Source organism: Peromyscus leucopus, chromosome 19 (assembly GCF_004664715.2).
Source record: "Peromyscus leucopus breed LL Stock chromosome 19, UCI_PerLeu_2.1, whole genome shotgun sequence".
NCBI lineage: Eukaryota > Metazoa > Chordata > Mammalia > Rodentia > Cricetidae > Peromyscus > Peromyscus leucopus.
The window spans coordinates 44,543,621-44,570,773 of record NC_051079.1 but is presented as its reverse complement, the minus strand read 5'-3'; the positions used below and the strand labels follow the sequence as shown (position 1 = coordinate 44,570,773).

Sequence of the window (27,153 nt, the reverse complement as noted above, 5' to 3'; positions counted from 1 at the left end):
TAAGTTCACTATAGTTTCTCCATTAAGAAGTTATTTTTATACGATAAATATAGACAGAGAGACTAAAAGATATAGGCCTACTATCTAGTCAACATTGGCTGCAGTATGTTTTGCCTTTTCCCAAATGGCATTCACAGAAGACACTCAAAATAAGTATCATTTTATATTTAATTACTGTAAATTCATATCAGATTCATATGAGAATACATCTGACATATTAAGTAAGTTTAAAATAAAAATGTTCCAATTCTGCCAAAAGCATTAAGTGAATATCACGGATACCGCCAGAAAATGGAGCCACCTGTTTGGTCCACTTGAGTCATTTGTTTTGACGTACCTGCTATATTAACTAATACGATACATATGCTCCTCCACGTGTGTGCTGAAATATTTATTATGGTTATAAAACAAAAGATGATGGTCATGTGGGAGATGAGGGAAATTATTTTTAATTTGCTAAATGTTGTTTTCCTGACAAATTCATTTAACATCAATTAATACAATCTCTGTACAACACAACCACATACAGAATAGGGGCTTACTTAGAATTGTTTCAAACAGTCTTGTGCTAAGGTTCTTTACGTGGATAGAGAACTCACCAACTTCATAGACGTTCCTGTTGGCTGACGTTGAGTTATTGATCTCTGCGTAGGGGGAGTCTCTCCGTGCTGGTGACTTCATCTCCACATAGCCACACTCAGAGCTTTTAGGCAAGAGCGCAGGTGGATCTTTAATCGTGGCATACGGGTTTTCAGAGCTGCTTAGGGAACAGTTACTGGAGTTATAGTCAGAGTTCTTTCCCAGATCTGAGAAGAGAGACAAAAGGGAAGGAATCAGCGCAGTTCATGGGCAGCATCATTTCTTGGTGATAATTTCCTTGGGCAGATTAGTTCTTTTTCTTTATGGGTAGGTTTCTCTAAGAGTATTTGCTGAAAACGATGTGCACTCTTTACTCATTTTGAAGACAATTTGCTATAAAATTGTCCATCTGTAAAGTAATTTTAGCTCCCCTCTAAAGGGATAACCAAGAGAAATGCCAAGGGTCTGATTTCATTTTGATGATCACATTCAAATACAATTAATTCTGTTCTGATATTATAAGAACATTTACTAATTAAAGCCTTTAGATCAATAAACCAGGAGCTGATGGCTCCAGAAACACAGGATATTTCTAATATTGTAGAAAGAGGAGCATTTGTACCATGGAAACTCCTCAGTACTGGATAGCTTATTGCTCAAAGTCATTGTGAAGGGCCAGTGTTAATCATCAAATGATCACACCGACCCCTTCTTATTTCCAGCTATTTTCCAGGCCACATTTCTCTTTCCCCAGGCACTATTTCATTTCAAGAAAATGTGAGTATCCCCTCAGAAAACTGGAATGTTTGCCCCCCAAAACAGATGTGCCTATAGTCATTCTCTCCATGCCCATCAAACATGTTGGCATCTTAGTACAGTGACTTGTCACATAGAAAATTCTAGGCCATCTTGGTGATGCCATGTTTGCTTGTTTTAAAAATTACTCCAGTCTCTTAGATATTTCTTCAGACTTACACCGTACCTTTTAAGGACTTTCCCATGTAACTTCTGTCAAGTCCGAAGGCACCTGTGGTGAGGAAGGGAGAACCAGCCCATGAGGACTGAAAGCAAAAGGAAACATGCCCCACATCTCACATCAAAGCAGATGATTGCTCCACAGTGAGCCACCACAGCTCTGCTCAATAATCTTTACACCACATCAATCATGCCCAGGGTTGGACCCAAGTGGGCAATATGTATGGACACACTCACCTCATCATCCACCTGCTTGTTTGCAGGGCTTTGGAAAAGGCTGAGGAACTTTTGTAAGAACAAAGGGACAAGCAGAGAGGAACCAGCAAACCTGAATCAAGCTGAATAACAGGAAGGATGTACCCAAGGCTAGACCTGAGAGTTCACGCGCTAACAGCTCCTTCAAGGGTCTGATGGTTTTCACACCGTTTTCTCAGCAAGTAGTGTTCAGTCATAGCATCATCTCCATTATAAGTATGCTGACTTAACACTTTATCGGTCAATGCTGGATCTTGACCATTTTTATTAACTTTTATTTGAAATTGTTGACTTTTCCAGTTTTTTTTTTGGGGGGGGGCATTTAATCTACCTAGACAAAACAAGTAGTTGTCTTGTTCTCAAATACCTGGACATCATGGAGACGGGGGTTGGTTTGGAATACATAGCCCTGCTCACCCTGGGAGAAATGAAATCTGTTGGCAGTGAGAACATGTAAACACTGAAACCAATGAATTCAGTTTCATTCCCCTCCGATAGAGCATCGGACTGGAACCACCAATCCATAGCATGCCTGGGAAGACAGGAAGGCCCCTCTAGTCCCTTTTATGTGATGTAAATGCTACAATACACATTTAGTGCTGAGCAGGAAACAAGGCTGGCACTGGAGCCATCAGGGGAAGAGGAAAGGCAGCACGCAGGAGCCAAAGCACGTAGCTCCATCACTCCCTCGGTGCACAGCTTTAGGACTTAACTCCAAGTGTCAGTTTTCTCTTCTCCAAAAGCTGCAGTCCAGCCTTACACAGCTATTCTCACCATTAAGTGAAATAGAACACGAGAACACGAACACACACACACACACACACACACACACACACACACACACACACACGCGCGCGCGCACACACACACACACACACATACGCACAGGCACACGCGCACACACACACCATGCATGCCCTGCAGACTTTGAAGCCCCATATAAAGGAATGGAGTTTCAATTTCTGTAACACTTAAGTTATCATCACAACATCAGCATCGGTCCTGCTGTAAGCATTGCAGGACTTTTTCATTTTTTAATCTCTCAAAGAGATGTTAAGAACTTCGTTAAAAGCAGAGAGTGGTGATGTGGGGAGAGGGAGAGAAAGGGGGAAGGAAGAGAGGAGAATGGAGTGTGGGCGAGGGTCGGAGAGCATTCCTCCATGGCTTCTGCCTCAGGTTCCTGCCCTGACTTCTCTAACGGATTGTGTCCTGGATGTGTAAGATGAAATAAACCCTGTCCTCCTCTAAATGGCTTCTGGCTAAAGGTTTTTTTTTTTTTTTTTTTTAAATCACAGCCACAGAACGAACCCAGTACAAAGGCAGTGCACGCACGTTCGCTACTGGATCGCTAATCTTCCTCAAACTAACGAGCAAACTGCACCGTGTGCTGGGTGGTGTATCCCAGAAGCTGGCACCCACAATTCCTGATCAGGAGGTCCTCGAAATTGAAACGATTTCATAGTAAAATGGTATTACTGGCCTGCCATTTTAATTCCCGTTCAAGCGTAGAACCGCCTTTCCCTGGAGCTCTACAGCATGAGCTCCACAACTGACTGACCGGATGCAAAGCAAACGTGAGAATTTGGCTTTTTGCTCCTAAGCCAGACAGGAAATAATCCATAAGGCCGAGCCCTGCCTTCTTAAGGCAGGGGTGGGAGGAAGGAGAATGCAGTTTTATAATATACTCTTAGTGCTGTGAAATGAGATCATTATTGCAAAGTAGCTAAAATAACTATTTTTTAAAGTTTCTTCATTTTTAATTTGCAATATAATAACTATCAAGTAGACAGAGTCTACATCAGCAGGGGGCCCTTCCAGGTATTCAATAGTATTTGAGAATATAGATCCATCCTGTTCGCAAAAGGCTTGAGGACCACTAATCTCATGACTGTTTCCACACATGAAAAGGGGGAGAGATGTTGAACATGGTATTCAATAGTAAGAGGGAACAAAGAGGATCCTCCACCATGGCATACTTTGACAGGGTTCTATGGTTCTATTGTGTTCCCCAAAATATTGTGCACCCTAATAAACTTATCTGGGGTCAGAGAACAGAACAGCCACTAGATATAGAGGCCAGAAAATGATGGCATACACGCCTTTAATCCTAACATTCCAGAGGCAGAGATCCGTCTGGATCTCTGTGAGTTCAAGGCCACACTGGAAACAGCCAGGCATGGTTACTCACGCCTTTAATCCAAGGAAGTGATGGCAGAAAGCAGAATGGTATTTAAGGCGTGAGGACAAGGAACTAGAGCCTGGTTAAGCTTTTAGGCTTTTGAGCAATAGTTCAGCTGAGATTAATTCTGGATGAGGACTGAGAGGCTTCCAGTCTGAGGAAACAGGACCAGCTGAGGAATTGGCAAGGTGAGGTGGCTGTGGCTTGTTCTGTTTCTCTGATCTTCCAGCATTCACCCCAATACCCAGCCCCAAGTTTGTTTTTAGTAATAAGACCTGTTAAGATTCATGCTACAGGGTTCAAAGGCCAGATCTAACAGATTTTAAAAACATGTTACTGGGCCATACAGAACTCCCTCCAGTTTTTTATGGCTCATTTGTTTAACTGTCACATGGAGCTGAGGACTACCTATCAAAGTTCTGGTGAGAACTGAGTTAATGTAGATGAAGCTATGAGCAGGCAGAGATGCTTGTCTGTTGATTCTGGAGCCAGATAATAACTCAATCGGTGTTCATTGAACAAATAGTAAGCCCTGCAGAGGTGTTAGACATAATTCCATTATTTGGATTTGGTGTGTGTTTCTGGTGGATGGTTACACACTCAAAGCAGAATGAGTGCTTAGATTGTCAAGAATGTGCATGCACTTGTGGGTCTCACCAAGCTCATTGAGGTAGCCACCTTGCTTCCAGTCGGCTGGCAGAGTCCCGGTGCAGTCCACCAAAGCACCTCTCTTCCCCGGATTCACATTTTTAAGATTCACAAAGAGCTGATTGTTTTTCGACTATGAAACAAACAAACAAACAAACAAACAAGATTTAAGAGGAGACCACACCGGGGGGAGGCAATTTCAGGGTTGATTGCAAGACGTCCCTTGAGGGGAGGTTAGAAAGAGGGGAGGTGATCCATTCCTGACATGCTGAGTGCACATCCCTCAGTCCCCACGACCTGAAGGGCTTCATCTCACACTGTCACCTTTTACCAATTAGACTTCATGTGAATTATTGTGGGAGCCTACAGAGGTTTCCTAGTGAGGTCTGAGCTTGCTTTACCCAGCAGGACTGCATGAGGGGATGACCATGGGTATAGTTAGCAGGTGTTTGGAAGGGTCCACACTTGGCTGTATCTAGCAAGGGGGAGGTCTTTTGCCTTGCCCCTTGGCATTGTTATAAAAAGCTCTTTTGAATAAAGTTTGTGGCCGGTGGATTTGGATGCAGGTCCTCCCGAAGCTATCCTGTGTTTCTGTCTTTCTTCTCACCGACTAGGCCTATCATTCTACCTAATATTTCTTATTCCTCTCTCCTCCTCATAGGAACCCTCTTAAAAGGTGGGAACAGACCTCCCACAGATGGTGCCCTGAACAGAGACATAGGTTCAGCCCCCCCACAAATTATAAATGATGAATTTTAAATTGAAGAAAAGATTTGTGGGTCTAATTTCTATCAGTGTCTCCATGATGCCATGGGTCCCCAGTGCCTTGGCCGTGCTGGTAGGCATAAACATGAGCATGAGAACCTGTATGAGACGGGACGATGACTATGGTATCTGGGCAATGTGAAGTACTATTTAACTCTCAGGTGCCACTGTGAAAAACCAGCAGTGTCCATAATGACAGAGGATTAAATTAATTAACTTCAATCCCCGCCCCCTCTTTTGTTCTATTCTTCTTTCCCTACCAGAGAGCTGGACAGTAGTAAGCCAGACAATAAAGACTGGGGGCAGAGGTGGGCACAGTGGGAAGGTGAGTTTGGGATTCAGAGCATCCTGGGGAGGACACTGAAATACAGGTGGTCAGAAAAGATAAACTTGGTGATTTCCCCATAGGAATTTATGTTTTTATTAGCATCAGCACGGGAGACACAGTTTTAATCTCATGTAAAATTAGGAACACAGTGAGGACTGTTGACAGAGAAAACTTCATGCACACCACAGCAGTGGAAGAGACCGGAAGCCATCCTAAGCCCCTGGTGAGTTCCCTGGAGATGCTTAGACACACTCGAAGGATAGTTTAGGAAGAATCAAATGGACAAGATGCACGACATAGTTAGAGCAGCCGTGGCGAGCTGCAGCCTTCATGAATGTATGTTCCTTGTCCCTCTCCTCTCCCCACTTTCTGATTCTTGAGGCATCCTCCCCCCTCACCTTGGCAATGGTCATCCTGTCCCTGTTATTGACATGAGGGGATGTGGCACACTGGCTAAGTGTGTGGTAACTGGGATTGGTGAAGTAGTGGCTGTTGGCATTTCCACCATTGCTGTGAGGCAGGGTTTCTGCAAAAAGAGAGGAAGTGGTTAAATCAAAACGATGGTACAGATGTTTTCCTCTCCTACCCACCCTACTCATCAAAGCCCCGGGAAGAGCAGGCACGAGCTACTGCCTCTCTGGAAATCGTGACTGCATCCACAGATGACTGCTCTTAGCTTTGGAGCCTGTAAGACAGATACAGCCTCATCCGAAACTACAACAGCTATACCCATCTGCTTCTTTAAACACACGCGATTTCTTGACACAATAATTCTGCACTGAAAATATATTCTTATGTAAATTGCCTATTTTGCATATTCCCCCAGAATCACAATATTTATAAGCATACAGGCAGGGCCTTCAGTAACTGCTCAAGACTGAGTAAGAATTTCAGTTTCCCCAGTTTAAGATGGTTGAATGGATCCAAAGGAGGTTTTATAATGGATGGCCTTGGTTCTTGCTAATAATACCTTGGGTTTGTCTCCTTTATAACTTGGCTCTCTACAGTTACTGATATGGGCAGGATGGAGGATGCCAGAGGAAGCACTCACGCCGGAGACCTCGCTCTCTCTCTCTTTTTCTCCTCCCCATTCACAGAGGACAGAATTTGGGATTGGCTGTTCAGCAGATTCTATCCACAAATGAAACTGCCAAACTATACAGCAACCATTCATTGACCCTAATTTAAAAATCCTCACAGAAGGGCTGGAAAGGTGGCTCAGTGGTTAAGAGGACTTGCTGCTCTTCCAGTGGACCCAGGTTCAATTCCCAGATCCCAAGCACCCATGTTGGGCAGCTCACAACCATACGTAACTCCAGCTCCGCTGGGGATCTGAATACTTCTTCTGGCTTCCACAGGCACCTGAATACACATAAGCAACACACACACACACACACACACACACACACACACACACACACACAAAATCTTTTTCAAAACCTCTGAAAAAAAATGGAAGTGATAGTTTTACTACTGCTGAAACGTAAACCACATCTCTAGGTACAGGTACCTCTTCCGAACGTGTGGTCACCTCATGGAAAACTGCCAGACGCAAGGAACCCACAAGCAAACACCAAATTCCAAAGAAGCAGGCGAAGCCTGAATTTCCAAGGAAGGGCATGCCTCCGCGCACTGCAGCCCTACCTGCAATGGTATAATCTGCGTTGATGACCCTCATGGCGGGGGTGTAGGTCACCGCCGGCATGCTGGACTCCTTCCTCTTCTGCTTGTGTCGGTAGATGATGAACAGTGCCAGCAGGAAGAGCACAACGAGCACAAGGATGATGATGCCCGCAATGGCGCCGATCTGATAGGAGTCAGCAGGCAGGGCGGTGCTGGTCCGGCTTAAGCTGTTCAGATTGCCCACAATGATGACACCAGCTAGGAGAAGGGGGGAAACAAGCTGAGTGTGGGTGACGATGGGCCACATAAAGGTTTTGTCTCTATTTAAAACAAAACAAAACATGAACACTCCCACTGGCCTAATGCTTGGGCATTTTCATGCCAGGAAATATTAACTTGGAAACAGAGAAGGGGGAAGACAGACATTCTTCCTCCTCCCTTTCTGACTCTGAGCTCCCAGGAGACAGAGTATGAACCCTGAAATTCAGGACTGGGGTTAAGAGCTACTCGTGTATTTCAGATAAAACACCAACTGGCAATTAGGCTTGGATAATGATTTATCTAATTTTTGGTTTGTTTTAGGTATTATCTAGTACTGACCTTACACAGGAATAAATCCTAAATGCCACCTGTCTAACCCAATCTTTTCACTTATCTGAGCATTTTTAAAGAGTGATTTGCCTTCTAAACAAGCACAGCTCCAATAAAACCCAGTCCAAGGCTCCTCGTACTGCTAGAGATACCGTCCTCTGAAAAACTATTTTGAATAACCGAAAGATTCTTCTTGATAGTTCCTAGTAACAATACCTGGACCTTTACTCATTAAACTCAAATTTCCTGGTGGAAGTCATGCTCAGAACCACCAGTAGAACATTCTAAAAGGACCCTCTGCTCTAGACAGAACTATCCAAGTGCTTCCATGAAAAATATATTTGACAAATAATTCCGGATGATTACAATACATGCCCTAGCTAAAGCAACATAGACGTACATTTTTTTTAAAAGTTAAATATAATGCTGCTGTCCAGTTCAGTCACTCTCTTCTGGAGTGTTTAACCCAGAAGAAATGAAAGCACATGCCATGTGAAGACCGGCATTCATTGTTCACAGCAGGCTTAGGAATAGCCAGACACTGAAAACCATCCAGATGTCCACAGACTGTGGTATATCTATTCACTGCAATACTACACAGCAGCAAAAGAACTGGTCTATTGATTTGCTTAACACATTTTTAATTTTAAAATATTCATGGTAACTAGACAAAACCTGGTATAAAAAGATTCTTTTCACTCAAAATTCTAGAAAAAATGTAAATGGTGGCAGAGAGATCAGTGCTTTCCTGCAAACTAGTGAAGAGGCGACAGAGACGGTCATGAGAAAACAGAATGATGGATATTATCTTGATTGTGGCGGTTGCTTCAGGGATATATACAGATTTTAGAAAATTGTAGCTAAATGTATGTGATTTTCTATGTCAGTTATGCCTAAACAAATCTAAAAAAATCCCAGGAAATTCATGAATTTTAGAATAAGAAAAGCATGCCCTCAAAGCCGTGACATTCTGAGAACTAGCTATGTGACCTTGGGGACAGTGTCTGACTTCTCCAACTTTGAGCCAGTTTCCTTATCTATTACAGACAGCCAAGGTAAGACATCCACCCAGCAACCACATACATAACCACTTAGGCCATATGAGTTTTTATGAGGCCACACATACAACACAAGCAAAAGCACTTAATACCGAGTGTACACAGTGGCCCCACCCTAAGGGGCGGTCCTTGTTATTTACCAGGACTTTACCTTGATCACACCGTGCCCCTTTCCAGCCGGGGCTACAGTAACAGGTGCCGGTGATGTGGTCACAGGTGGAGTTGTTGAGACAGTCACATATCTGGCGGCAGCCATAGCCATATGTTCCCGCGGGGCATTCTGGGGAGGAAATGAAGCCACTCTATTTCCCAAGTCTTGGGAGCCCATACATACCAAGGCTGTCTTTTTCGGTGTGCTCTATGTGTCAGGTGGTGAGTCCTCTCCATGGGTTCCTGCTTAGGCAGACCTGTGCCACCCGAGGTGTGGGAAGCTCAGTTGTGGTCCTCGAGCCATGGTGGGGTTCACAGTCCTGCTGCTCAGGACTGAGCCCGTGAACATTATGGCTCAGCTCCTAACACATTTGCCTGCTGGATGCCCATGGCTCTGCTGCATGGGTAGAGGGTCTGGGACCCTCATTGGAACCCATGAAAACATGAAAAGAAAACTGATGTGACTTGTACAGTCAGATCTGTGGGTCAGAGGGAACTTGACTGAGCAGTGCAAACTAGAGATAATCCCTTGAGAACTAGAGATAATCCCTTGAGAACACACATATTTTATATAGGCTCTGGAGTTCCCTCTTGAAGACACGTTCTTACTTGGATTAGCTTGAATTGGGAGCAGTTTGGGTTATATTCTAGTTAAGCATTTCACTTGACATAGAATGATCCAGTATAGTCTCAGAGTCTAATACAGTACAATTCTTATGATATATTATAATTTAAAAGAACAGTGTAGGGCGATGGAATTTAACTTTGAAAATCTTCAACTCAGATGTTGTTTGCAAAATGAACAGCAGGGGGCGATGTGCCATCACTACCAGGTCTGGCCACCAGGATTCCTGTTTTTAAGGAGCATTGGGAGTGAGCTTAAAAAACAGGGACACTTTCATCACTTTAATTCCATGTTCAGAGAAATTATGGAAGCACTGAAGAGGTTTTTCTTAATAAGACCTGAACTGGTTGCCTGGCATTTGCATGCAAGTCTGTTTAGAGCCTGTGCTGATTTCTAGGCCTAGGTTTAGCAGGCATTTATACACACAGAGATTGCTACACACGAGACTCTCTGTGACTCTGCATTGTATCTGTTTTATGATCACCTGGAACAGTGATGCAAAGCTAACATTGCGCTGTCTTTGTCTTGAACGGACTCTGGGTGGCTCTTGCTGTATTTGCAGGAGGAAGGTTCCACATAGACATGTTATATACATTAGCACTTAAGGCTGAGACCTCTAAGCTGCCCCTGGGCTGTAAAGTTGGAATGGAGAGGAGGAATGTCCATTCCACCCACCTGTCCAGGCCGTACCATTTCTAGACCGAGTCACCTTTGGAGCCACCTTCCCACGAATACATGCATTGGTTAGTGGCGATCTCTCATTTTCCCCTGCCTCAGGGCTTTTCGCATGAGAGAATGTACCGCACACAGTTTTGTCCTTTATTGTATTCAGTACTGTACAAAAGTCACAGAGGAAAAGAATGGTATGCTCATCTTACATACTTCATTTAAGGCTAACGTTCTTGAAACCTTGTGAGCATAGGCATCGTTTGGGGGGGTGGGGAGATGGAAATTAAAACAACAAAGATGGATAATTCCTACAGTCTATTCTCCCTGAGTGGGACTAAAATAAAATAAAAAGTGTAAAGGCAGCGTGTTGTCTTGAAGATTAAGACAATTTATTAGTGGAAAGAGTAAAAATCACTGTCAAAGGGTGGCAACATTTGCCTGGACTCATTCCCGCACTCGTTCCTGGGGCTGGCTCCAGGCCCCAGCCCTTCTCCCTAACCAGTGTTCGGTCCTCCGATGTGAGTCTGGGCTCACTGCTGCCATGGAGGGAGACTGGCCATCTCTACCTCCGTTAAGCCTCCAAGCCACCATGGTCCAAAAATAAGAGGGGGGGGGGAGCCAGGAAAAAAACATAATCGAAAAGTTGGGCTTGCTTTCATTCTTAGTTTCTCCACTTCCGCTCAGATTGCTGGGTAGTCACTCAGAATTTGGAGGAAAGACAGCCAGCAGGATTCTAGCAGGGAGGCCTTGAGAGGGAGAAATCAACTGTGGCTGGTAGCTAACCATTGTCCAAACCACCAGCATCTCTGGGCACTTGAGAAAGGTGATCCAGGGGACCCCGTGACGCCACTCAGCATACTCACTCTGCTCACAGTGGCGTCCCATGAATCCCGTGCGGCAGGTACACTGCCCTGAGATGTGATCGCAGTCGGCTCCATTTTGACACTGGCATATCAGCGCACAGTCCTTGCCGTAAAACCCCAGAGGGCATCCTGTGTGAGGAGGGAGGACAGTAGCAGTCAGGAGGCTGCCTGTGAGAAACAAGGCTCCTGCCTGTGTGCGCTTGCGGTGGAACTTGAAGGACACTGAATACTGTTGAAAAGTGAAGGCTTTCCCACACATCTCAGCTGTCACGGGGCTGTTTAGGAGTCTCGAGTCTGGGCTCCTGCAAGGAGATTGTAGTGCACAAGCAGGAGGCAGGGGAGTTTCCTGGCTGTCAGCGTAACCACCACTGGTGTCTTCCTCCAAAGCTCCTTGGAGCCCATGAAGGGTATGGGATTCCCTTCCATCTCCACGCAGTTTCTGGAATCCTGGATTTGAGTTCCCTGGGCTGAAGTGAGTACTTTGTATTTAGGTTGTCTGTATGCTTTTACCTTTAGTACAAAAAGACTCAAATTCTTCTACTAGTCCTGCCCACTGTATCTGTTTCTAACTAAATCATATTATCAGCATTATCAAATATATGTGGTAGAATGCTTAAGGAAAAAAAAAACTGTGTTTCAGGGGTGCTTTGGAAAGGCCTTTAAGTTTTCACGCTGCTGACCAGCTTCTAAGGCTTACACCACCAGGAGCCTGGGGCAGAACACACACACACACACACACACACACACACACACACACACACACACACCCTCTTGGCTTACACGCATCAGCAGCTGCTCTGCAAGGGTGCTTTAGGCACAATGAAAGCTTCAGTCCAGGCAGATTCCTCAGTTGTTTCCAAATATTGTCCATGCCTTTTACTTTGCCATTTAAGGAAAGCTCGAATTTTCAGAAGCAGGAATGACACACAGATCTCAGATGCCAGCTTGTAATGACATCCTCCATATCCTATATTTGTTTGACACCCGCTCTGCACTGGATCCTTACCCTTCATTCTGTCATTTGCTCTTTAGTGGCCTGAAAATACAGAGGTGGGTCTTCCTATGCTACAGATAAGAACTAAGCCTTGAGTATCCCGCCACACAGCTAGTAAGTGGCAGGCAGGGCTATGGTAAGACCAGACCCATGCAGGTACCATTCACTGTGTCATGCTTTGGCCACTTAAAAGGGTTCTCTGTTTAAAGTCTCCCCGCTTTTTAGAATGATAAATGACCTCACTGTTTTTTTTTTTTTCCTAAGGAGTTCAAACATCTTTATGGATGCATAATCTTTAGAAAATATCTTTCAAATTTGTCCTTGCCGATTCTGTCTTTCAAATCTTGGGTCAATAGCCATCTCTCTTCCTAGAAAACTCTAGAAGTCTTCTTCCAGCTATTCTCTATTATACTTACAAGTTAGTACTTAATAGGAATTACCTACTTTCTAACTCATCTTTTTCCCTCAACGTGGTAAAGTTATGCCACTATTGATAATAGCCATAACAAATGCCTTCCTGGCTTGTCACTTGACTTGGCTGAAAGCCGTGGGGCACTTCTCCACGATGTGTGCATCTGGGGGATGCTTGCATGTTGCATGTTATGATACTAAAAAACCACATGGGAGAAAATTAAAGGGCAGTATGAGATATGGGCTATGATAAGAACTAGAGGAATGTTTTTTAAAACATGATCCTGGGCTGACGTTATCACCAATGGACAGAAATGCACATTTCGCAGGTCCTAGTCCAGACACACTGAATCAGACACCGTGGGAGGCGGGCCAGGCATTTGGAGTTGGTTGATTCCTGTAGGTAAACCTCATTTTCTCTGTGGGCACACAGTAAGTTAAGCTGTGAGGTGTGTATCTCTACCTACTCCTAATCCCCATCATTTATCCCCACACTTGTATAGTCAGAAGAAATGAAAACATTTCATGCACAGAAATACAGTCTTCTAAAAAAGAGAAAAGGGAACTCACTTACACATTAGAAATGAATTACACACACACACACACACACACACACACACACACACACACACACACACGGCTTGCTCCACCTCAGTGGAGCTAGCTGAAGGAGACCTGGAATGTGAGGGTTCTGAAACGCTCAGAGAAAGGGCATTATCTAGAGGTCATTGAGTGGGTGACATACACTTTGGGAGGAGCCCTCACTGACCTAACATGAGACACACAAACAGAGGATATTTCCTCGGTGGGCGTGGCCCCCCCTGCCCTTGGTGAACCTGGGAAGGTTCCTTGCTTACTCTGCGTGCAGTAGAGCCCCGTCCAGCCAGGCGTGCATTTACATTCCCCGTCATAAGCGCTGCAGAAAGCTCCATTGTGGCAGTTGCAGGTATGGATGCAGTTCGGACCCCAGTGGGCAGGAGGGCAGGCTGAAAACCACAGCAAGTGTGGAGAGATGAGTTGGAGTCTCCAGTTCAGCACCACACAGAGCATGCCATCCCCCAACTCCCTTCCGTGTGTTGGGTTAATACCACTAACACAGACAATGCACTCACGATTTAATTGGTAGACTGAACGCTGTGCTAAACCCACAAGACAATGCTGGTCACAATAACTACCAACATTGCTGACACACACATACACACAGCTTCAGAAGGACTTGAGGGAGCAAGACTTCCTTTAAAGATTCAATTGTTAGACAAACCACAGTTGATACTGACTGTGGACCTAGCGCTGTTCTGGACCCAAGGAAGAACAAAGAACAAAACGGGAGTCCAAACTGGTCTCTAAACACTTCTATTTTGCGAGGTGGCAAAACTACCAGTCAGCTGAAAAGCAGTGCTGGGAAGAGCTCTGGAAAAATAAGATGTGATGAGGAGGACAAGAATAATGAGGGCTTCTCCTAAAACCCAGTCTCCCTTAGGAGGGGACACTGAGTAAGGATCAGATCGGGAGGGTTTTCTTTAGGGCTCCTAGGTCACAGGCTCAGAGCTCTGATTTTCCTTGGGGCTCCTAGGTCACAGGCTCAGGGCTCTGATTTTCCTTGGGGCTCCTAGGTCATGGGCTCAGGGCTCTGATTTTCCTTGGGGCTCCTAGGTCACAGGCTCAGAGCTCTGATTTTTCTTGGGGCTCTAGGTCATGGGCTCAGGGCTCTGATTCTCCTGGGGGCTCCTAGGTCATGGGCTTAGGGCTTTGATTTTCCAATCTTGTCCTGGTCTCTAGGCTTCGGGTTGCCATTAGAATCTTACTTTATGTGCTAAGGTGTAAGAATCAGTTTATTCATAGAAGTTTTTGATTGGAAGAAATAGGAGGCAACATGACTAAATCATCAGCGGCCACTGTCAGTGAAGAGCTATTCGAAGGCCACAGCAAGTCTGGGCAAAATAATTTGATTCCCCTCACCCCAAATAGTTTTATTTATACTGCAGTGTCAAGAAAATATTTAAAGTGTGGCTACTTATCATTTCAAACTTATTATCTAATTGAGAACATAGAGCAATAAAGAAAATAATGAACCTGACGTAGTTTTAAAATGAAAAGTATTTCCCATAAACATATGTGCCAATTTTACCCCAAAAGCAAGAGAAAAATGACAGCTGACATTCATAGTCCATAGGACGGCTAGGATGGGTTTTCTAAGAAGGCATACATTACAGATGAAGAACTTTTGGCTCAATAGTGGGGAATAGGATCTTGTCCAAGGTCATGCAGATTTACAGTGATCGTTGCTCTTTGGTACATAAGCATGGCTTCACTCTGGAGGCTAAGGATGAAGATAACTAATGTCCGCCTACCCGATGCTGCATATAGCACTTTCTACCCCCAACACCTCACTTCTAAAAAAAGACAAGTCTGGCTCTGTTCTCTGTCACCCAATTTCCCTAATTCCATTTCCTTTATTTTTATGTTCACTTACTTTGGCTATGTTTATGTGTCTGTGAGAATGTATGTGTAATATGTGTGCAGGCGTGCACACCTGTGTGTACATGGATATCAGAAGAGGGCACTGGGGTGGAGTTACAAGTGTTTATGGGACATTACCCCAGCTTGTTTTGAGGGTACTAGAATCCAAACTCCAGTCCTCATGATTCAGCAGCCCAAGCTTTAAACCACAGAGTAATCTCGCCAGCCCCAAACAGGCTACTGCCAATGATGCTTAATAAATTTCATAAAACATCTTCTGCCGAGAGCATATTTTTCCAAGTTGGCCACTTGCAGCAGGCTTTACTCCCCATGTCTGTTGTGATCAGTGATCGAAAAATAAAGATCACTCAAATTTTCCATTCCCAGACGTAAATATAGAGGCAAGGCTTCCGATAGTCATTTTGCCACGGATAACCTGCCCCTTTAAATGCACTCCATTAGTTTTCAGAGTCTCTGTTTGCATGGTGAAGGACTTTCCTCTTTTTGAAACTAGCTGATCATCAGCCAAGAAGAAATATTAAGATGGGCCGGTAGGGGATCAGCGAAACCAATGGTCCCCAGGAGAAGCAAGACTTGCCAAATAAATCAGTTTCCTCTGGAGTGATTATGGGGACAGGCCATGCCATTGTCTCCATTCACAGTGCTGTTCCCATTTCTGTTCCTTCCAGCACATTCCTCCTCCAAATAAGGAAGTGACCAACTTCCAGAATAAAGAATACGTGTTAAAGGAGCAAATTATACCAATCATGCTCCAGCGGTGACATCGTGTCTTTGTTTTCCTTCCTGAGCCCCACCGTTCATTTTGAGTACCTAGTCCACAACCTGCTTTTCTGCCAACCTGAATCAGAGCCCTGCCAGGCACAGATTCGAGTAGATGGCAGTTACTTCTGAAGTTCCACCCCCTCAAAAGATTAAAACACATGCTATGAAATTATCTATAACAATAAACATTCCTTCACCAAAGGCTTTCTTAGCTCAGAAATGGGGGACAACCTGAATGACTGAATACAAAACTATCATTCAAACAAAAATATATTCCTCACCCCTTAATATTTACAGATTGATAACTCTATAGTCTGAATTCATCAACCTGCAAACCACCATGTAGTATCAGTCATTCCTTGACCTATCATGTGTGTACCATGTCGGATCTGATATGAGCTGATCATGGGTCATGAAAGGTGTAATGAAGAGCAGAAGGGCAGATATGCGCTGTCCTTGGTCAAAAGCGGAATACTATGTGAAAATGCACTAACCAAGCCTTCCTAAGTCTGTTGTATGGTCACTGTCCTCTTTTCATGTTATGGGTATCAATATAACTCAACATAACTCAACATAACTCCTGTTAGCCATCAACATAACTCCTGTTAGGGTCGTGCTACACCCATCTGAAGGGCAGAATGAGAGGCATGTGGGGAGATGTGGGTGAGGTGCAGGAAAGTAGTCAGTCTGCCCATGAGCCCAGGAAGCTTCTAAGATCCATATCATTTTGATTCTATTCCTTCATGGCTCCATAATGACATCTTCTGATGAATACATGCCAAAAAGATAGATCTCTAAACATGTCTGCTTTTGTCTTAGATAAACAGAGACTTGTCTACATAGAGATGTAAGTCAGTTGGTAGACTGCTTGCCTAGCATCCCTGAAGCCCTGGGTTCAGTTCCCAGCACTGCATAAAACCAAATATGGCTGTGCAACCTGTCATCCCAGCATTCAGGATGTAAAGGCAAAAAGCAGTCATTCAAGGTCAGCTTAGACTCCATAGTGAATTTGAGGCCAGCCTTGGCTACATGGAGCCTTCTGTCCAAAAAAAAAAAAAAAAAAAAAAAAAAAAAAAAAAAAAAATCAATGATCGAGAGTCACTGAGCAGTAAATAAGAAAAAATGTTACAAGTTTAGGTTTTTTCCCAAAGAGTCACATCAATTTATTGGTAATATTGCTAGGTCATTATACAGGTCTCTGAATTTAAAAACTATAATACTTTTAATAAATGATCATGGTCATCATACATTCTTTCCTGATCACATAGACTCTCATCATTCAATGCTAAAGCACAGGAAATGGATCGCTTGTTCTCCAACACGACTTACGCTGAGAGCAGTCGCTGCCAATCCAGCCTGGGTAGCACTGGCAGGATCTGTCGATGGGGTTGCAGGTGCCATTGTTGGTACAGGTGCAAACGCCCGCACAGTTTTTCCCAAATCTGCCACTGGGACACACTGTGAACAAACCCAAGTTCAGTCAACTAGAGTCAGAACCCATCTCACAGAACCCTGGACAAGGGAAACAAATTCCAGGGCCACACCCAGCTGCCCACTGCCTGCCTGCCTCCACTTGAGAGAGCATATTCCCTAATCCCAGATGGGCTCATCTTTACAAACACGTGAAACCAAAGGCCTTATTCTGACATCTCAAAAAGAAACTGTGGTGTTTGGAGAAATCTCACTTGTGGTTTCTCACTCAGGGAGTCAAAAATCCTTTGTCATGATGACTTTTCATGAGTGGATGGTTCTAATGAAACCATAAGACACAACTAAGGAGCTTGACGACAAGGCAGTTTGCTTCCAATGTTTGTGTCATTTTCAGAACTACCTAGAGCTCATGGCGGGACATGTAGTCTTGGGGAAGTCTGAGAACAGACTTCAGGAAGCTTGATCCTCCCCACAGCTCTCCGGGGTGCTTGGGTGCTTACCTTCATTGCACAGGGCTCCTGTGAAGCCAGGCAAGCAGTCACACAGGCCTGTGATGTGGTGGCAGGGGCCGCTGCTGTGCACACACTGTGGGCATGTCTGGCTACAGCGATGCCCGTAAAAACCTGGGGAGCAGACTGCAAATAGAACGGAAACTCATAGTTACCTTTCTGAGTTGGGTTTATCTCCTGTCTCCACTCAGAAGTCTAGTTAAAATGGAGGAATAAGAAAACTTAAAAAGAAATGATAATGGGAATTTTTCAGGCAACAAAACAAGAAGGGCAGCTTTTAACAAGGAAAGAAGGTATAAAACTCCGAATTTCACTGGAACAAGAGAATGTCTCAGATAGACCTCACTGTCATGTGATTGGCTCAAGGCCAGGCCTATACCAGACGCTCAAAGACATTTACTGAACGAATAAGAAAATGGGGAAAACAAAACTCTAAATATCAATGTTTCAGTTAAGCAATACTAAGCCATTTGTTGGTCCTTTATTCTTTAAGAACCATGATTAGAAAAAAAAAAGAAAAACGCTCAAAATTCAAAGATCTTTCTTTCACAAAAAGTACAGACTGATGGTTGTGTTTAAAGAGAGTGAGTAAACAAAGTGCTGTGTATTTGGATATTTCCAACGACTTTATTTAGGATAAAGAATGATTGCATTGAACTTTTAATGGAAAAAAGGAATTGATTTGAGAAATTGCAACAGTGTATGTAATAACTTTTCTTATTACATTTACCCAAAGATTTAGTAAAATCTTCTGGATCATTTCTTAATTCGAGGCTTCTACAGAGCAGCATCCACAGCTCCCTTTTTAACTTTCAGTTCTGCTTTCCTCACAGCACTGACTTTCAGCTTACTAGTGCGATGTGTGATTGCCTCAAGGTTTGGCTGATGTTAACTTCTGGTAATTGAGGTGAGGCTGATGCCAAATTGCTGAATAAAATATTTACAGGTCAGTGGATTTCTGGAACACCATTTGTACACTTGAAGGAAGAAATGAGGATGGTATCCTGATGATGGTGCCCATGAGGTAATGAAATCATCACCGAGAAGAAAGGGTTAACGCTCCCATCTGTTAAGTCAATCCTAGAGGTTGAAAGGAATAAAGTTCTCTCGGGGAAGTGTCATTTGAGGACAGTTCTTCAAGGACTACTCTGCCCTTGACTGCTACAAAACATCACTAGAAACTAAAAGGTAGAGCGGAGATTGTTCTACCCATCATTCCCAGGAAAGGGGGACAGAAATCATCACCCATGAGACACTTACTTCTCTGACAAGAGGTGCCCCGGAATCCGGGTGCACATTCACAGATGCCGTCGTCAGGAGAGCAAGAAGCCCCGTTTTTACAGTAGCAGGGCAGCGAGCAGTTAGGACCCCAGCGTCCCTCGGCACACACGCTGTCACAGTGCACACCTGAAACAACACACACACACACATGACAGGGCTAAAGGGGCCGCTGTGTGGGCTTCTGAGGATGTTAACACAACAATGAGTGTAAATAACGAGGCTCGAGACTGGTGTGAATGCAAGTGTCCCAGACAGCAGTGAACAGAGATGATACCAGACTTAAAATCAACTTACTGCCTATATACACCAGTACACAGAATCATCCTAACATTAATGAATACCCAGAATTCCTTCCTACCACATTGATTTTTTTCTTCTTTAATAGAAGGAGCAACAGGAAGCCCAAAGGCTCTGTCTATTGAAGACAAAATTTATAATATATAAAAAAAAAGACTATTGATTTCCTATTTATCTCCCCCCCCCCATTCTTTGTTTTTACAGAGAAATGAACAAAGTGTACAATGATCAGGCAAAGCACAAAATGATTAAATTATTTTATGTGAAGGAAGCCCAACTGGGTAGTAAAAAAGAAACACAATCCTAAAATATTTCAATGATCTATTGTGCTAGATACGCTGATATGCTCATATGTATCACCAACTTCATCCTTAAGAATTTCATTTCACATTAGACAGATAGAGGCAGACTATCACAGCCAATAACGTGGAGGTGCTATTTTGTTCAGGAAATAAAGAAAGCTTAAATCAGTCATGACCCAGTAAACAAATTCTTACAGGAAGCTGAGTCTGCAAGAATGAAAATAAAGTTAGGCATTAATGGAGCAAAGGAGGGTTTTGTAAATTTGTATTTAAAATACAACAGGGATCTCTGGTTGCATCAGAACTCTCAGAGCCTTTCCCCTGCAAAGGAAAGGGTTTTGACTAGGGCTGCACTGACGACTGACAGCCTCAGAACAAGTGAGAACACAGTGAGGACATGCTCAATCCAGTATTCCAGAAAGTTCACAGTGACCCTGCCTGGAGAATGCCGGGTAGGTCACACCACATTTAGCCTGCTTTTTTTGGAGAAAAGTTATTGTGCCCCGAACTTAATATGGAAGGCACTATAGATGACCACAAATATGTCACCAGCTGGTATAAAGCCATTTCTGTAAAATAATAAATCTCTGCTTTTTCCTGTCCCCATGTCCATCCTCCAGAGAAGCCCTTAGCTTGGCAAAGGCTGGCCAATGAGGCACAACCCCATTGTGTCCAACTCAGATTAGCAACAGACTTTTATTCCAGAGGAAACAAGTTCTGGATACAAAACTAATCAGGAGCTAAACGTCCCCCACAGGATAAGTAAATACTAAAATGTGGGTCTGCTCTTCTTTCCTGTGGTCACACACATCTCACTTTTCAAGGTCTTTTGGAAAGCGGAGACCCACTTGCAAATTCAATACTCTCTGAAAATGAAGCGCTCAGCCATGGAGACTCAGCAGATTTTTTTTAAACCAATACCTATACCGCACAGAACGTAAGGCATTCAGAGCAGCAGTGAACTCAGGCTCAGGCTACAATGCAAGCTTTGCTTTGTGTCTGAAGAGAGTACTAACTAGTGTAACTTGCCTGGGGCTTCTCTCTCAGTTGGAATTCAGGTTTTCCATCCCCACTGTAAGCCAAGGCTCCCATTTGACAGCCAAGGCGGTCAGGGACCACCTGCTTCACAGATCCCGATGGCCCTGGGCATTTGGACCCAGATGCATGCAGGCTAATCTCAACAAGAAGCCTGAGGAAGTAGAGCCCAAGTAATTACTCAGCTAACCTTATAATCATTCTGAAAGTTAGTTCTGATTTCTTAATGCTTTTTTTATGTGGAATGGGGTTTGAAGCATGAGACTTGGCCATTTAAGGTGAGTTAATTTATCAGCTATTGGCCAAATCATATTACACTTACATTCAGCCATAATGGAATGGAATACACTTTAGGTCAAAAGTATATACTGGCTGTATTAGTCATGGTTCTCTAGGGGAATGGAACTGATAGAATGAATCCATGTGTGTGTATAATCTCTAACATATATGTTATATATATACATATATGTGTACATATATATGCATATATATGGGGTTTACTAGAGTGTCTTATAGACTGTGGTCCAGCTAGTCCAGCAATGGCTGTCTACCAACAGGAAGTTCAGGAATCCAGTAGTTGTTCAGTCCCAAAACTGGATGTCTCAGTATATGCCTGAATCTCAAAGAAGTAGACTCTTATGCCAGTGAAGAAATAAACTTGCCAGTGAGAGTCAGAACAAGCAGGCAAAGATCAAGCCCTTCCTTCTTCTATGTCCTTTATATAGGACGTCACCAGAAGACGTGCCCCAGATTAAAGAAGGGTCTTCTCACTTTAAATGACTTACCTAAGAGAAAAAAATCCCTCACAGATATACCCAGCCACTTGGGTTTTAGTTAATTCCAGATGTGGTCAAGTTGACAGCCAAGAATAGCCATCATACTGGCGTTGAATATTATAGGTTATCATGATTTGTGGATAAGCACACAAAGCTAGTTATGAAAAATGACTGAAGGCCAGATTAGTGATTGAAATTAAGTGATCCTGTGCTTGGTATCTGATTCCTCTTCCCTCAAGAGATTCATCCAGCTGGCTAGCACACGCATCTGTCATGATCAGCTTCATCAAGGTAATTTTCCAGTAAGTAAAAAGCATGAAAAAGTAAGTAAAAAGCATGGAACCGCCAGGAAATCCATTGAAAAAAAGCAAACAAACAATGAAACACTATGTTTCACATGATTTACCCCTCATTTTGTTCCAGAGACTGCCTGCCTCCAGTCATATAAACATATTTCAGCAGAACCAAATTTGTTTTTTAAATAACTTTGGTTTCTTTAGTTTTAGGATTGTGAAAGAATCTTTCCATTGAATGTAAATTATAAACTTCCTATTTTCTAGTCTTTCTTCGAAATTCAAGCTCTCTTCTCCTCTTCTATGAAGTAAAAGAGTAATCATTTTGCATATATTCAAGACAAGTATCAGAGATGAGACAAGCCCATAGAAAAGTAAGGTGCCGTCTTCCTTCTACAGCATCCTTTATCCCACATTCCTACCTCTCCTCAGACCCACTGTGCCTCTTTCCATCTCTTCTTCCATTATATATTCAGGGAAGAGCATGATAAATCTATTATTGCTGGGATCTTCTTTCTCTAAAGATTATTAATATTGCAAGAAGGCACACCCTTTGAGAGTCGAAGAAATAAATACCTAACTGTAAAATGTCAGGCAGTGAGAGTCACAATTAAGTCCTGGCTAAGTGTTTCTTTGAATCATGTCCTAGTATCAGGTTGGGGAGCTGAGTAAGGACAGCCCTGCAGTGAGGCATGCTCCAAGAGGAGGAGGTGTCGAACGAGTGGTAAGTTTGCTTAACACCCTCTCCTCTCATCATTTCTATTGATCTCATACTTCCCAACTCTGATAGAGTCCTACACAACATATTCTTGTTTCCTTGTTTGCCAAAGACGAAAAATAATCTAAGTTGATATGCCTTCTGGGAGTCCAGCCAATGCTGGCTTGTTGATGAGACATTCTCCAAAAGAGTTAACTCCAGGTGATAAGGCCCTGGGACACACCCCCAGCTCTGTCCGGTGAACTGCACCAAGGAAGGAGGGAAAATAGTTCTAGGCTGAGGGCATAGTGACTACAAGACTCAGAGTCCCAAGAAGCATGCAGAAATCCTTCAAGAATTACCAAAGTTGGGAACAGCTGGAACTTAGGACCTAGAAATACCAAGCAAAGCATGTGGACAGCCATGGACTCATAAAGAAGAGCTAAGAGCACCATGCTGTGGAGGGAGAGACCCCACCCCTGCACCACACCACATTAGCAGAGACCCAATGAGGGATAGCATAGATGAATTTGTGCTTTATAGGAGAGTGGATGAAGGTATAAGAGATGCATCTTGAAGATAAAAAGTCTGGTAACAAATTGAGATTATGGAGGTGGAAAGGGAGAAAAATGAAAAGGCACTGAACAAAACCAACCACAGGGGAAGAAGAATAATTCTGGAGACCAGCGGAGAAGTTGCGAATGGAAAGTTCCTCTGTCCCTCTCCCTACCCCAAACAACTCACTCTGTCAGCTGGGAGATCAAGAGAGCCTGGCTGTGCTGTCTGGAAACGGACGCATATGGAGTGGAATGGCTGGCCCTGGGTGCCAGTGTGTCTAGATGAAGAGGAGCGTGCTTTCAGTATGTCAGTGTGTCGGTATGTCTGTCAGATGCTTCAGTGTGTCTGTGGGGATGTCTGCAGAGAGGATGTGGCCCAGTGAGTAGTGGGAGAGCGCTTGCCCTGAATGTGAGGGCTCTGGGGAAGCTAGAGCAGGAAGAAGCCAAGACACAGTCCACATGGGTGCAAGCACCGTTTCCTTCCGGAATGGGAAAGGCTAACTTTCAGGGGCTGGGAGCTGTTACCCCCAACCAAAGAGAAATAGAGAAAGAATGAAATCCCCTAAGATGATTTCTTTGGGATATCCACCAAGGAACAGACAAAAACTTCAAAACTAGTTGTTTGTGGAGACAATTCCTAAAATATTTGGGAGAGGGGCAGATGGGAAGAGGGTGGGTTTCTATTTGCAGGCAGATTTGCTCAATGGAAGCACTTTTTTTCTGATAAATTTTCCAATGCTGATAAGGAGATCTGCGAGGGACTGTTTTTGCCAGGACTGGGGACAAAGAGCCCATTGATAGCCTCCTCAAGTTGCTAGGCAATGGCTGAATGACCGTGATAAACTTCAGCTTAAGCAGCACTAAAGAAATGTTCGTGCATTTAATGCCTGATGCATTAAGCCAGGGGCCTCGATGTGAAACCAGCATTCACTGGGCATTTGTGATTGCATGAATGTAGTAAATAAATCATCGAGGATGTCATTATTTCCCCTTCTCAAAGATGTAGCCCCAAGTCCTCATCTCTTTTATACCTAGTATGCCAATATTGCAATATCTGGGATGTTGGAAAATAAAGAAAATGATTTTGATTTAATGGCTTGACCCTGGGCAGCAAACCAATAAATACATGCTAGAGTGAAAAAGAGATATTTGTTAATGCTAATTGGGGTAGGTGACTGTAGAAGAACCACGCTGTTTAATCATAGACTTGCTAGTTTCCTAATTTCCAACATCATCCTCAAAGTGATGGCACACACGATATAGACAAATTATTCACCAGTGTGCCTACCACCTCTGTCCGTACTTCATCTTTTCTGACAGAACAGAGAAGTTGGTACTATTCTGTCTCTCCACTCCCCGTGCCCAAGCATAATGGCAGCAGAGAACACAGAGACACCCAACTTGTGGTTATTAAATCACACCTTCGTATTGGTTGTTGACAAAAAGTCTCTCTCAGTCATAGAAATTAGGGAGGTTCACATCTGTAGCAACAAGGCCAACAAGCTGGCAAGCACTGCCTGTCTGAGTGCAGCCCTGGGTGAGAGCCAACGGCAGGCTGCGGGGCAGAGTGGGAAAGCTGGGGTTTTTTCTGTAGCCAGTCTTACTTCAGGGTGAGAGCCTTCTGTCCATCAAGGGAGGGACAGACAGACAGATACCTGCACACACACACACACACACACACACACACACACACACACACACACACACACACATACAACATGCCTAGGCCCAGAAGGTCCCAGAAGTGGGTCATTTGCATTTGTGGTTAATTGGGCATTTGCATATTGATTAAACCCATTTGTGTAGTTATTGACTTGAACTTGGATTCCCACTTAGGTGACTCTGGGATGCCACCCTTGCAAGGCCCTCAAGGTAACCTTTAGCACCACTGAGGGGCTAAGGTGCCAGAGAGCTACATTGAGATAGATGAGTCCCTGAAGGTAGTTTTCATCTGTACCATTGGTCACAGTGGGTGTTTGGGACAGGAAGGCTGCCAAGTTCTCCTTCCTGGGGGCCGTGGAGAAGCTGGTCTCTTGTCACCAACATCCCCATGGGGCTCTCCTTCCAAGTCCCCCATTCCTGGCTGGGCCCGGGTGAGTACCCTACCTCTGATTTCATTCTGCTGTTCCCATCTCCCTGTTATACCATGTCTTGATCATCCCATTCATTTGCCTAAGGGGCTCAAGGGTTGATGTGATATCCTAACCCCCTTTCTGCCAATTTAGTATTTGTAGTGGTTTGAAAGAAAATGGCTCCCACAGGGAGTGGCCCTATTAGGAGGTGTGGCTTTGTTGGAGTGGGTGTGGGCTTGCTGGAGGAAGTATGTTACTGGGGGTGGGCTTTGAGATTTCAGATGCTCAAGCCAGGCCCGGGCTCTCTCTCTCTCTCTCTCTCTCTCTCTCTCTCCTCTCTCTCTCTCTCTCTTTCTCTCTCTCTCCCTCTCAGCTTCTTCTCCAGCACCATGTCTGCCTATACACTGATGTACTTCCTGCCATGATTATAATGGACTAAACATCTGCACTGTAAGCCATTCCAAATTTTTCCTTTATGAGAGTTGCCATGGTCATGGTGTCTCTTCACAGAAACCCTAACTAAGACACTGTTCAAATTTCTTGTTCTAGTACGAAGACATCTTTGAGTGTTTTCATTTCTTCGGTCACTGGTATGAGGCTTCTGTCAAGAAATGGTCCCTGGGCCCCATTATTATCAATAATAAGGATGATAAGATGTACCAGATTCCATTAAACGGACTGGAGAGTGCCAGTCTGGGCCACTAGGATAACTTTTGAAATGACGTAAAGGACAAGTCAAATCACGGTGTGTAGGTAGTATACTAGACAAGTGCCCCGGCAGACATGCCCATATGCCAAGGAAAGCATGCTGAGAGATTTCCAAAACTTTTCAAATTTTGTACCAAAAAAAAATGCTTCATGGACTGGTGAGAGCTTCCTCCTCTCCACTCCGCCCCTTCCACCCTCCAAATTCCCATTCAGTAGGCGCTAGATTATGCCTGGGAATATGCAAGTGGAAAGAGTTCCCAGGTGACAGTGATCTTGGCCAGAGCTGGGAACCAGGCCACAGACCACACGTGTTTTCAGACAGCTGGAATTAAATGGTGATTAGCTGTAACGCTCGGTGAATAGGTGTTTCTGGCTGACTGAACCCAGAACAGAAAGGAAGAAACATCAACCTGTTTCTACTGGTTTTTAGGAAATACTTTATAAAGCCTGTCACTCCATCACTACTCTGGAAAACTGCATATACATGTACATGTCTATCTATGTAAAACTTATATTTCATCTGGAATTTCTCACTCATTTCTGAAAAGTGGGTTTCAGTTTATCACGGTGTGGAATGTGTTTGTACACCTGCCATATACGGTATGTGAGTGTACATGAATGTGTGCAGTGTGTATGCTCATGTGTACAAAGCCCAAGACACAGCCTAGATATTCTTGATGGTGTGACAGAATAACAGAGGCCTCAGAGTTTTCTAATGAGGTTTCTTTCAGATAAAATAACCTATTGGCTGGAAATGTCAATAACCAAAGTTTTAAATATCTGCATATTATAAACATGCATTCCTTTCTTTGAGAAAATGGTGCATTAACTTTGGAAAGAGAGGTTGGAATAGCAAATGCACTCTGGGTTTTGCTTAACTTTCACAATATTTGGGGGGGGAGGTTTCAAGGCAGGGTTTCTCTGTGTGATAGCTCTGGCTATCCTGGAACTCTGTAGACCAGGCTAGCCTAGAACTCACAGAGATCCACCTGCCTCTCCCTCCAGAGTACTGGCATTACAAGCATGTGCCACCACCACTCAGCCACAGTATCACATTTTTCTACCTAGGTAAGACATGCTAACATTTATAAACCTATTTTCCTCAATTAAAAAAATTGAAATTATATATAATTATATCATTTCATCTCCTTCCCTTTCCTCCCTCAAACCCCTCTTTATGTCTCTCCCGGCTGCCTCCCTCTCAAATTCGCAGCCTCTTTTGACTTAATTGTTATTATG

The 27,153-nt window shown here is 43.8% G+C and overlaps 1 protein-coding gene across 2 annotated transcripts in view; it reads right to left on the bottom strand.

Annotated features, from left to right (window-relative positions):
- Megf10 (multiple EGF like domains 10) overlaps window positions 1–27,153 on the bottom strand; it is a 163,343-nt gene that overhangs the window by 4,247 nt on the left and 131,943 nt on the right. For both annotated transcript variants that reach the window (XM_028891620.2, XM_037197151.1), the window contains exons 14-24: window positions 19,157–19,303; window positions 17,888–18,022; window positions 17,286–17,414; window positions 13,571–13,699; window positions 11,309–11,437; window positions 9,153–9,281; window positions 7,374–7,610; window positions 6,128–6,255; window positions 4,646–4,769; window positions 1,562–1,606; window positions 600–806 (exon numbers count right to left, since the gene is read on the bottom strand). In XM_028891620.2, the coding sequence (XP_028747453.1) occupies window positions 600–806; window positions 1,562–1,606; window positions 4,646–4,769; window positions 6,128–6,255; window positions 7,374–7,610; window positions 9,153–9,281; window positions 11,309–11,437; window positions 13,571–13,699; window positions 17,286–17,414; window positions 17,888–18,022; window positions 19,157–19,303 (1,539 nt within the window). The remainder of the gene's footprint in view (window positions 1–599; window positions 807–1,561; window positions 1,607–4,645; window positions 4,770–6,127; window positions 6,256–7,373; window positions 7,611–9,152; window positions 9,282–11,308; window positions 11,438–13,570; window positions 13,700–17,285; window positions 17,415–17,887; window positions 18,023–19,156; window positions 19,304–27,153) is intronic.